At 41.0% G+C, this 13,385-nt stretch overlaps 1 protein-coding gene across 1 annotated transcript in view; it reads right to left on the reverse strand.

The window, feature by feature from the left end:
* The window catches only part of snx25 (sorting nexin 25), a 217,221-nt gene that overhangs the window by 34,752 nt on the left and 169,084 nt on the right, over positions 1-13,385 (reverse strand). Inside the window, exons 9-10 of the mRNA XM_080189403.1 lie at positions 6,250-6,381; positions 1,482-1,757 (exon numbers count right to left, since the gene is read on the reverse strand). Coding sequence (XP_080045529.1) covers positions 1,482-1,757; positions 6,250-6,381 — 408 coding nt within the window. The remainder of the gene's footprint in view (positions 1-1,481; positions 1,758-6,249; positions 6,382-13,385) is intronic.

The following is a 13,385-nucleotide window of genomic DNA, read 5'->3' on the forward strand; positions in this document are numbered from 1 at the left end:
AGAAAGCTAATAATATTACACAAGAGGTTAAATTATTCACCGCTAAATTCCATGCCTCTCACCTGCTCTTGTAGTCAAAGTATTTATGTGGCTGGCCCAGTTAAGTTTCTGGCCAATGGTAAGCCTTAGGATGTTGATAGTGGGGATTCAGTGATGATAACCATGTTGAATATCAACAGGAGATGGTTAGATTCACTCTTGTTGGAAATATTCCTTTCCTGGCCCTTGAATGACACAAGTCTTATTTGCCAATTATCAACCCAACCCTGAATGTTGTCCAGATCTTGCTGAATGTGGGCACAAATTGCTTAATTATCTAAGGAATTACAAGTGGTACTATACATTGTAGACAGCCCCTCCTCCCCCACCCCTCACCCCTGATTCCCACTGACTTCAATTATATGAGAACTCCTTGATGCTACACTTGATCAAGATCAGCCCCCCTTCTCACCCAATGCCCTATCTGAACAATCCAAAATATACCATGTAGGGAACAAACCACTACAAACAACCAACATTCCCTTTAAAATGCACATATGTGCAGCATTCTTACAAGGACTATGAATGGCAGTGCAACAATCAGAACCACACAGTGAAGAGAAATTTGGGAAAACTCTCCTCACTGTTAGAATTCAGGTTTTTTGTCCATCTTTGAACCAGGCTTCTAATGAGGGCTGGAGCCAAGTGGTTCTGGTGGAACCCAATCAGTGAGCAAGTTAGCGGTGAATACATGCTGCTCGATAGAATTGTTAACAACATTGTCTATTACTTTGCTGCAGTCAGCATGTTGTTGGGCCCACAGTGATACAGGGCAAGAATACTTAACCTGTAAACCCGAAAAACAAACACAACCAACCTTTTCTTTTGAACCTCAGCAACCTTTACAGTGGGAAGTATAGTTGTTTGCCTAAATCCTTGCGATTTTTGTGGTGAATATGTCAAGAAGAAACTTATTACATGTAGCCTGTATTTATTATGCAGTGAAATATCTCGCCTTTCTAGTCAATTTATTACCTTAGACAGTAGCTAACCCAGGCTAAGGCTATTGCATTCCAGGTTTATGTACAGTATCCAAAATCCGAAATGGAATTGGATCTGAGACTTTTGAATAAAGGAAACTCAGCCTGCGTTACATAGAGTAATGGTAATCTTAGAGTGAGACACATTCCGAGCCATGAGGTTACAGATTGCTTTGGAACACAATGCTGTTGAAGGTCCACAATGCTTTATGGATGCCCAGTTCGAAACTGCTCGAACCTGTACTGAATCTATCTCAATTATCACAGTGACCATTTCCCCAAAGACCACATTCAACAATATTGCTTTACTGAAGGTAGCAATACATCTGCTTCAGAAGCTCCAGTTTTGTCCCAAGCCCAATCTGAAGCTTACAAACATATTCTTTCCTTCACTATATGAGCAAAAAGTAAAAGAGTGGCCAGGTGATTCATATTAGAGAGTTTTACGAAAGAATATCTTACCACATCATCACGGTTGTCAGGGCTAGACTGTAAAGTGCTCTTTTCTTCTTCCCTCCTAACAAGTCTTTCATACAAGTCACTTACAAGGAATGATGGGTAAAAGCGCTCTTTAAGAGTCTCATAAACATCGCTTTGTATTTTGTTGAAGACGTCAGTTCCTTTATTACCCACAAGGCTTTGTTGGATTTCTTTATAAAGTGCCTTCTCCACTGGAATTTCCCGGCTTTCCACAAAATAATTCTGGTAGATTTCACCGACAAGTTGAGGTATTTCAGTCTGAATGGACAAAAACAGAAATTATAGTTATAAAATGTATTGAAACTATGTGTTGCTTATTATCTAAACAAACCGAAAGTAATTGCAACTCACAGGGTGGCCAATGTTTATTAAATAAGGTCAGAGTTAGAAGCAGAAATGTCTTAGACAATGGATGATCACACTCTGGGCTTTGTGATGGAGACGAAAAGAATTCTAAGTCCAGCACGAGCTTGAAAACTGCAGAGTTTGTGTTTCTTGGGCGAGTGCAAATCTGCAATCTTATCCCCTGGTGTGTGGCCCCACTCCCCATAAGCCCTGCCCCCTCAGGCTCCACCCACTTGACACTGCCAAGAGTGCAGTGCCAAGGTCACAGTGCCACACTGGCAATAACCAAGGGATACCTCCCCTTGCCCATGACCTCTCTGGTGATCAACGGCCTCTGGTTCTGGCAGCAAAGCCATCACATCTGGTCCCAATTGTTGGGCACCAGCTGTGATTCTCGCCAGGCAGAACCTTTCCCGGCAAGGCCACAGAGGTAAGTGAGCCCAGACGATAATGTCCCAGGCTCATTAATTCAATAAAAAATAAATTTAAATTTAATTTAAATAATTTATTCAGCCTTGCACCTGAAATGGGCATGAGGCTGACCTCACCAGTGCCAGTAAAATTGTGAGGTGAGAAATTGGGTACAAATCTGATTTCTTGGCTCTCGCACGATCTTACCAGCTTACCCCATCCATTGGCCAGCAGGGCACAATGGTAAGTTCACCCCACCCCCCACAAGACTGTCTCCAGCTGTCTCAATGACCTGAACTTTGAACATGTTGCATGCATACAACTGCAAGTGGTCGCAATTGCAACTGACAATTTCATGCTCCCTGGCCAATTACGGGCAGGCCAGCACGAAATGCAGCCAGACGTAAGCTCAGCACTTCCGGCAGGAGCTTGTTGGGAACCGTGCAAAGGTTTTAAATAGAACAAAGTTAGCGCCCTGAAGCTGAGTCATCTCAGAGATATCCAGGAGAGAATTTAAGCAGTGTATATAATTTGCTTTGTATAACTCTATTGTATAGTAGAAGTTTTTGCTTAAAACATGAACTCTTGTAGTGTAATTCTTTCAGATGATAACTGGGAGTTTGACTTTCTTGTTAAAAGTTACTCAGTGACTACTGAGATCTTAACAAGATGGGCAAACTGTTCCAGCAGAATGATTCCTGAAATGGAAGGCTTCAGTTACATGTCAGATTGGCATAGCTGGATCTGTTCTCTTTACAGAGCAGCAGCTTGAGAGGCAATTTGATAGAGATGTTCAAAATCTTGAGGGGTCTGGACAGCGTATACAAGGAGAAACTGTTCTCATTGGCAGGAGGGTCATGAAGCAGTGGACGCCGATGTAAGATTTTAAGAGCCTGATGTGGTGGAGATGGATTCAATCACGGGCTTTAAAAGGGAATTGGATAATTATCTGAAGAATGATGTGTTGCAGGACCATACACATGCCCTTACTAGTGATCACAAAATCAGACTAGTTTTATTTCTTCTCCTTGGCCCAGGAAACTAAAGTCAACAGTAACAACAACCTCCATTTATATAGTGTCTTTAAAGTAGAAAAAGATGCCCCAAGGAAATAGCAGAGGCAAATCAGGCAAAGACAGATGCAGAATCAAAGGAGGAGTTATTAGAACAGGTTACTGTTAGGTTTTAAGGAGCATTGTAAGGGAGGAGAGACAGACAAAAAGGGTTTAGGAAGGGAATTCCTGAGCTTACGGCTGAGCTATCTAAAAGCACAATTGCCAAGAATATAACCAAGACAAACCTACTAAGAGTGTTCAGTCTAGCTTGCAACAGTCATATAATAGACATCACACTTCATTATAGATGCATACTTTTAAAAAAATCATGTCTCTGTGCTTTAATCTGAAATTTATGAACCAGTTACTGGCCTCTAATCACCGCAGGAATTGCTAATTATTTAGGAAGCTCTGGATTCCCAACAGGAGTCCTGTGACAATCATCCTCAAATAGTAACATGTCAGGTAACCAGCTAAGCTTTCTAATCATAAACTACCTATTAGCAATGCCAGAGGAAATCTGCTAGCATGTTACAGATTAATAAAAAACAGAAATCAATTTAGGTATAGGATTTTTTTTGTGGACAGTAGAAAAATTTAATTTCTTTTGCACCTTGGCTGACACTTGCAGCTGAAATGATGAATTGCATCAATTTTGAGTCGGCACTTAAAAAAAAAACAATACAACCAAAATACTGTGGATACTGGAAATCCGAAATCAAAACAAAAAAAATTGAGAATACTCAGCAGATCAGGCAGAACTTGAGAGAGAAACAGCATCGACGTTTCAGGTCGAAGACCTATCAAAACTGTCCTGATGAAAGGACAGAAACCTAAAACATTAGCCCTTTCTCTCACCAAAGATGCCACCAGACCTGCAAATTTTCAGTATTTGCTGCTTTTCTACTTCAAAACAAAAAGTTTTGCTTGTTGAGAATTTAAAACTCAAATTGCACCTACAAGCCACAAGTATCAAAAGTTATTATTTTGCACAGTAATAACTATAATCATCTCACTAGTCCAGTAATTGCTATCAACTACGGATGGTCACCAGGACTGGTCAGTTCTTCATTCATAAGAACACTATTAAACCTCTTAAATCTGACATTTTTTCCCCATTTGTTCTTGGGATACAGATGAGACTGATAAGCCCATATTTATTGCCCACCCCAAGTTGTTTTAAAGGCATTAGAATCATCCACATAATACGGGATTAAGGTGGCAAAGACAAAACTAAATATGCAGGTTCCTTTCCCCAGAAAGCATTCCTGATCCAGCTGGGTTCTTCCAACAATTCAGCTCCCTTCATGGTATTTTCTGGTGCTAACCAACATACTTCAGATTTTCTAAATTAATTTTCACAATCTGCCATGGAGGGATTTGAATCCATCAAATTAAATATTAATTCTAGTCCTTTCAAAAGGCAGATCCCAGTTTTCTAACTAGAAGTCAGATCTACGAACCTCAGTTTCTCAGAATACCTATCATTCAGCAGAACTAATGCTTTAAAAACATTTAATCTCCCTGCTCCTTTCAAGGGTTTTGTTGTCAAGTCATGTACGTCCTGCTTCTTCCTAGCCATTTTTCCCATTGTGCTAACTTTCCTGCTAATTCATTTTCTACATACATTCCCTCGCACCTCTTCTCATATACTCCACTCCCCAGAATGTGCTCTGTTTTCCAGCTTATCATGTTTTCCCTACTTCCTATTATCCTAACACTACATTCTGCATCCTTGTGACACTACATTCTACACCCTCTCTTTTCTTTCTCTATATACGATATGCTTTGTCTGTATAGCGTGCAAGAAACAATACTTTTCACTCTATACCAATACATATGATAATAATAAATCAAATCATGCATCATCCTCATTTCTAGCCCCCTCTCACATGATGTATGGTTCCTTGGCTCAGATTCGAACATGTTAGATATCACAACTATGGTCCAGTTCTCAAACTAACTTTGAGGAACAAGATGGATGATTGAACAATTATATATCTCCTATTGTAAAGGATTAAAATTAAACTCACGTTCCTGAGGCAAAAGGGCAGTGTCCCACTACCTGTTAACTTAATAACAAACACCATTCTGCAGCATTATTATTTAATTAAGATCATTCTGAAAAGTGTTATAAGAAGTTACAAAATTGCTGGCAGACCTGCAAGAATGAAGTAGGGATACGTTTGTGCGAACAGTTGCCAACCAGCCCTAGCAATCATTAGTGGCTTATGAAATGTTCACAATTATTGGACAGAATGCGATTTTGGAGCGAAATGCATCAGAAAACTGAATGGCTCTCAACAGCGAGCTGTTGAATAATATATAATCAACAGAGTTAAATGATATCAGGGACACAACAATGATAAATACACAAAAATGCTGGAAATATTCAGCAGGCTAGGCAGCAACTGTGGAAACGGAAATAGAGTTAATGTTTCAGATTAGTGACTTTTCATCAGAACTGGAAAGGATTAGAGATTTAATAGATTTTGAACAAAGATAAAAGGAAGGTCTGTGGCAGGGTGGAAAACAATCTCTCCTGTCTTCCGCACTACTACAGACGTTGCTCACAACTTATTAAATCTTTAACTTTTTCCAGTTCTGATAAAAAGATAATTGACCTGAAATGTTAACTGTTTCTCTCTCCACAGATGTTGCCTGACCTCCTGAGTATTTCACCATTTTCCATTTTTATTCCAGATTTCCAGCATATGCTTTTTTCTGCTTTTTGATCACTCAAAGGATGTTTTTGGATGCATGAATTTTACTATAAAATATGATTTAAAATTTGCACATCATCATTGGCCAAGATGCCTGTGACAGATTGGTTGTCCATCACATCAACAAACGTGCAGAGGATCAATTTTGCAAATGTGATTTTGCATTTCTTTGGAATGCAAATTAAGCACACTGTAAAACATTAAAAGTCTTGTTACCTTGTTTGCATTTTTCAAGTATTCAACAGACTCCCAGAAGCTGATGAGAGCCCTCTTATCCATTCTTTCCATGTACACACGGAAATGTTCCCTGTAGGACGGATTTGACAAGATTTCGTCAAACTGAAGGATCTGAAAAACAAGAATGTAATATGTTGTAGTAACCAGAACTTCATTATAGCCCTTCCGCTTCAGCTTGGGTCACTGTCTGTCCGGAGTCTGCATGTTCTCCTTGTGTCAGCTTGGGTTTCCTCCATGTGCTCTGGTTTCCTCCCACAACCTGAAAGACATGCTGGTTAGGTGCAGCGACCATGCTAAATTCTCCCTCAGTGTAACCAAGCAGGTGCCGGAGTGTGGCGACTAGGGGATTTTCACAGTAACTTCATTGCAAGTTTACTTGTGACGCTAATAAATAAACTTAACACTTTCATCAGATGGATGAACGATGTCATATTCAGTTAACCGGTCTTAAACAAGCACTGCAATATGGGTAGCTCTTTCCTAATTTACATACAAATTGAAATCTAGAGTTTTCCATTTTAGAACAAAACTGCATGTTTAACGTGAAGCTTTGAAGTCGAACATTGAAAATTAGGTGTTTATGCTTCTCCCTTTAGACTACAGCTGTTTTAAATGCTGTAAAACTCCCTCGCACGTCATGAACAGTCAATTATTTTCAAACACAATAGTATAAACAGTGTGATAATTAGTTAAGCATTTCCTAATTATATACACAACTTGAATCTGTTAAGAGCAGTTTTCGAGACCACACTGCCACAATGAACTACTTAGTGCATCAAAAGGGATTGGAAATCTTATGACTAAGCTGAAAAAAACGCCACAGGCAAGTAGAACATGATATTGCTTGTATTTATCATGTAAAGTAGCAAAAAGGAAATATGAAAATATGAAAGCCACGAGGAGCTGAATTAGTCAGGTACAGCAAGAAAGACGTGATGCTGAAAGGCCATCAGTTTTGAGACAGCATCATTTGTAGAGCATTGAGAATGCAGACTATTTAAGAACATAAGAAATAGGAGCAGGAGTAGGCCATCTGGCCCTTCGAGCCTGCCCCGCCATTCAATAAGATCATGGCTGATCTGTCGTGGCTCAGTTCCACATTCCCGCCCTCTCCCCATAACCCTTAATCCCCTCTCTTATCAAAAACCCATCAACCCGCATCTTAAAAATATTTAGCGAGGTAGCCTCCACCACTTCAACGGGCAGAGAATTCCAGAGATTCACCACCCTTTGAGTGAAGAAATTCTTCCTCGTTCTAAACCGCCCCCCCCCCCCCCGCCTTTATCTTGAGGCTGTGCCTCCTAGTCCTACTGTCCTTTCTGAGCGGGAAGAGTCTCTCCACCTCTATCCTATCCATCCCATTCATCATCTTATACGTCTCAATGAGATCTCCCCTCATTCTTCTAAACTCTAACGAGTACAAGCCCAGTTTATTCAGCCTCTCCTCATAGCTCAACCCCCTCAACTCCGGCATCAGCCTAGTAAACCTCCTCTGCACTCCCTCCAAGGCCAAAATATCCTTGCGTAAGTGCGGCGACCAAAACTGCACACAGTACTCCAGCTGCGGCCTCACCAATGCCCTATATAGCCGCAGCAAGACCTCCCTACTTTTATATTCAATCCCCCTCGCTATGAAGGCCAGCATCCCATTAGCCTTCCTGACCACCTGCTGCACCTGCAAGCTGGGTTTTTGCGACTCATGCAAAGGACCCCGAGGTCCCTCTGCACCGTCGCATGCTGCAGTTTTTCTCCACGTAAGTAATAATCCTTCCTACCATTATTCCTACCAAAGTGGACCACCTCGCACTTGCCAACATTAAATTCCATTTGCCAGTTCCTGGCCCATTCGCCCAGCCTATCTAGATCCTTCTGTAGACTCTCCACACCCTCCGCGCAATTTGCTGTTCCACCAATCTTGGTGTCATCAGCAAATTTCGACACCCTACACTCGGTTCCCTCCTCCAGGTCATCTACGTAAATGGTAAATAGCTGAGGCCCCAGCACCGACCCCTGGGGCACTCCACTAGTCACCAACCGCCAATCCGAATAGCACCCATTGACCCCCACTCTCTGCCTCCTATTTGACAACCAGTCCTCTATCCACGCTAACAGCCTACCCCCAACTCCATGTCCCCTGACCTTCTGCAATAACCTCTTGTGAGGTACCTTGTCAAACGCCTTCTGAAAATCAAGAAAGACCACATCCGCCGGCTCTCCTCTACCCACCGCCCTAGAAACATCCTCATAGAACTCCAGTAAATTTGTCAGACACGACTTCCCCTTAACGAAACCGTGCTGCGTCTGCTCTATCAAGCCAAGTGCAACAGAACCATGTTCTGATGACAAACAGTCATCGTTATGAAACATTAGCCCTACTTCTTGTTTCACAGATATTGCTGCCCTGCTGAATATTTCCACCTTTTACTTAAATTACCACATTTATAAGGGTATGGTTAAATTTCGGATGCCAGTCTGAGACCAATATATGCTAAAAATGATGCAGAGATGGCAAATCTAAGAACAACTCTGTATAATCTTTCACAACGTTATACAGACCTGCACAGGCTCTACTTGCTGGTTTATAGTAATGCTTAAATTTTCATGTCACTAAGGCACAGTGGACAGCAGCAAGATCCCCTGATCACATTAGGATTAGTATTTGCAGATAATTTGCAGGTGGCTATCACTCTGTATTAAGGTTGCCAACGCTTCAGGATTATTCAGGATGTAAAAATTAATCTTACGGGCACTGCAGTAAACAGGGAATAATCATCATGGGGACATTAAAAATAATGTTTTGAAAAATTATCTTGAACACTCTTCTCTGTTAATGATAAAACATATTAAGAGGGAGGAAGAAACACTAATTGGCTGGCTGCAGAGAATCAGCCAAATATGTTTGCTTTCCAGTTGGCATAGGGATATGGCTGCAAGGATAGGAGATGAAGGTCAACTGTTGAAACATTGCGAAACAAGAGCTTGTCAAGCCTGGTCCTCACTTTGTTGGTAACTGACCGTATCAAACAATGACGCAGCACAAAAAGAGAGGCCTTTCAATCATAACTATGCTATGCTGGCTGAGCTATCCAATTCATCCCACCCCACGGCTCATTCTCCACACTCTTGCATTGTTTTTCCCACTTACGAGTTTATGGAATTCTCTTCTGAAATTTATTATCAAATTGATTACCACGACTATATGGTAGTCATTCCAAGTCATAACAACTTGCTGTGCAAAACAAAAAGCAGCTCATGTCATCTCCAATTCTTTTGTTGATCACCTTGAATCCGTGTCCTGTAGTAAATCACCCTTCAACTCCAGGAAGCAATTTCTACTTATTTGCTGCAACAAAGCCCTCATTTCTTATGAAATATCCTCTCAACCCTGTTTCCTCAAAAGGAGAGCATTATTAGCTTATCCAGTTCTCCACATAATTGGAGTGCCTCATCCCAGATATATTTCTAGTAAATTTTTCTTCAAACTCTGAGGTTTTCCTAAATTGTGGTGACCAGAACTGAACACATTAGTGTTCTAAAAAGGATCAGCATAACTTCCTTGCTTTGATACTCTATTTCAAGTCAATAGTGACTCCATTGGCTAAGCCACTTGCACTGAATAGATGACAGCCACATTCCCAAAGACGTGTTCTAAAGGCGAGCTTGCTATTGGCAAGAGACAAACAGTTCAGCCATATCTGCAAGACACAGATCTTAAATTGACAAGGATTGGAGTCAATACTTGGGAAGCCAAGTATTGACTGGAGTGCCTGGAGACAAACAATCAAGAGGTATGGAAAAAGTAGAGAATGAAAGAAACAATCATGTAAGATAAAGGCAAATGCGGCAGATGCAGGAATCTTAAATAAAACAGAAATTACTGGAAAATCTCAGCAAGTTTGACAGCATCTGCGGAGAGTACTCTGATGAAAGGTCATCTAGACTCAAAACTTTGGCTCTATTCTGCCTCCACAGATGCAAGGATAGGAGATGAAGGTCAACTGTTGAAACATTGCGAAACAAGAGCTTGTCAAGCCTGGTCCTCACTTTGTGTGAGTTTACTATCAAATAAATCGGTTGGACTAAAACCTGGTGTTGTCAGACTTTTTACTGTGTCCACAGATGCTGTCAGATCTGCTGAAAAGAAACAATCAGACAGCAGAGAAGAGAGCCTACCTGAAGGAAAAAAAAATTTATCGACCTCAGGTCAATGCTATACATCTGTGCCAGTGGTGGAAGAGTTTGTCACACTCAAATTGGTCTCTACAGCTCACCTCAAACACAATCCATCATTTCCCAAGACAGATGCCTGCTATCATAACTTGCTGCACTTCTCTATTAATAAAGCTAAGGGCTCATAGCCTTTTCAAGAACCTTACCAACTTACCCTGCTCCCTTCAAAGACTTGAATGTATACTTAGACCCTTGGGCCGCTCCGCATTCCCTTTAATATTACTGAATTTTATTTATATTGCCGCCTCAATGTATCACTATATGTTTCTTTGCATTAAATTTAATCTGCCATTTTCCCAGACAATGCGCTCCTGATATAATCCTCTTTATTGTTTACTCCATTGCCAAGTTCTGTGTCACCTGCAACTTTTAAAATTATTACACCTGCATATCCCTGTTCCACTCTCTAATGTACATGAAAATCAGCAGTGATCTTAATATCAACCTTGGCGAATGTCATTGCACACTTCCTTCTAGTCTGAAAAACATCCATTCACTTCTACTCTCTACATTTTGTTCCTTAGCCAATTTTTCAATCCCCACAGACTTTAATTTCAGATTCCTGTATCTGCAGCATTTGCTTTTATCTTACATGATTGTTTCTTTTGTTCTCTACTTTTTCCACACCCTCTTGATTGTTTGTCTCCAGGCACTATAGTCAGCAAGGACTTCCCACGTATTGACTCCAATCTTCGTCAGTTTAAGATCTCTGTGTATTGCAGTTATGGCTAAAACTGTTTGTCTTCTGCCAATAGCAAGCTCGCCTTTAGAGCATAAGAACATAAGAAATAGGAGCAGGAGTAGGCCATCTAGCCCTTCGAGCCTGCCCCGCCATTCAATAAGATCATGGCTGATCTGTCGTGGCTCAGTTCCACTTTCCCGCCCTCTCCCCATAACCCTTAATCCCCTCTCTTATCAAGAACCCATCAACCCGCTTCTTAAAAATATTTAGCGAGGCAGCCTCCACCACTTCAACGGGCAGAGAATTCCAGAGATTCACCACCCTTTGAGTGAAGAAGTTCCTCCTCAACTCCGTTCTAAACCGCCTCCCCTTTATCTTGAGGCTGTGCCCCCTAGTCCTACTGTCTTTTTTGAGCGGGAAGAGTCTCTCCACCTCTATCCTATCCATCCCATTCATCATCTTATCATGTCTTTGGAAATATGGCTGTCATCTATTCAGTGCAAAGTCTGTTATGGAATACTTTGCCAAACAGCTTTTGAAAGTCCATAAACAAAATTAACTACATTAATGCCATCAACCTTTATGTTACTTCAAAGAGTTCAGTCAAGTTAGCCAAATGCGATTTGCCTCTAACAAATCCACACTATTACTCAGCACATATCTTTCCAAATGCCAATTAACTTTGTTCAGATTTTAGTCTGCCTAATGAGGCAACCATGGATGCAAAAGGCATTGTAGTTCATCCAACAAGAAAGATTCTAGAGTTCCCCAAATGCAGTGTTTACTTATTTCTTAAATGGTTCTGCTGTTTTCAGGTCTCCAAGAGATAGTCTATTCCACATATTAATCATTACCCAGATGATTCATATCTGGGTAATATTTTTTGCTATTGGTCCTAAATTTAGCTTTTTAATTTGAACATGTTCTCCACTAAATTAAATCCCAACAGTCAGTTTACGTTGTTTCCATTCCTTTAACTATCTTAGGTACCTCTATAACGTCACTTCTGAGTTGAAAAGCCTTCATCTCTCTAGTTTTTCTTTAAAACTCAGACTCCTGATCCAGTGATCAACACTGCTTCCAGATGTTAATGCCTTCTTTGTGCCCAGCACTGAACATGGTACAGTCTGATCAAAGCACTTAGACTGCTTCCAAGCTATGAATCACAGAATTTTCATCAAACCGTTACACTGCAAAAGGAGGTCTTCAACAGATCGTGTCTGCGCTGGCTCTCCAAACAAGCAATTCACTTAGTTCAAATTCTATCCCCTTCAAGGGTGATACGGTGGCACAATGGTTAGCACTACTGCCTCACAGTTCCAGGAATCCGGGTTCAATTTCAACCTTGGGTGACTGTGTGTGGAGTTTGCACATCCTCCCTGTGCCTGCGTGGGTTTCCTCCCAAAGTCCAAAATGTTAGGTTGATTGGCCATGCTAAAATTGTCCCTTATAGTGTCAGATGATTAACAGGGCAATACGTGGGGATAGGCTCTGGGTGGGATTGTTGCTGCTGCAGGCTCAATGGGCCGAATGGTTTCCTTCTGCTGTAGGGATTCTATGGATTCTCCCCATTACCTTCCACATCGTTCCTCATCAAGTAACAGCTCATTACTTTTTAGGCAGTGCATTCCTGATATTAACCAATCACTGCATGAAAAAGATACTTCATTTTAGCAAATTACTTTAAATTTGTGGCCCCTCATTCTTGATCCTTTCGTAAGTAGAAAAGTTTCTCCTCATCCACTCTGTCCAGACCCCTCATAATTAAGAATAGCTCTGTTCAAAGAAATCAGTTCAAATTTCTCTAATCTATCTTCAGAACTGGAAGGTGTGGGAAAAGCAGAGGACAGAAAAAAAACAGATGGCAAAAGAGCTCTTGGCTGAAGGAAAAGTGACCAGTGGACCTCAGGTCAACATGACTTCAATACCTTTGGAAAATCAACAATTTCCCTTACATTATACTCTTGCGAATGCCCTGATAAGCACAAACTGAAAAGCTTTGGACCATTCTCTTCAATCTTTCCTACACTCTCTGCAGTACTTTCCTATCTTTCTAGAGTGCAGCACCAAGAGCTAGACAATATCCCAGCTGAAGCCTTGTCATATATAAGTTTTACATGTCCTCCTTGACTCCTGTACTCTGTGCCCCTATTAATAAAGCCTAGACTACTGAATGCATTATTAACCCCCTCTCAGTCTATCC

This window comes from Carcharhinus amblyrhynchos, chromosome 5 (assembly GCF_965287045.1).
Source record: "Carcharhinus amblyrhynchos chromosome 5, sCarAmb.v2.hapA, whole genome shotgun sequence".
Classification (NCBI taxonomy): Eukaryota; Metazoa; Chordata; class Chondrichthyes; order Carcharhiniformes; family Carcharhinidae; genus Carcharhinus; species Carcharhinus amblyrhynchos.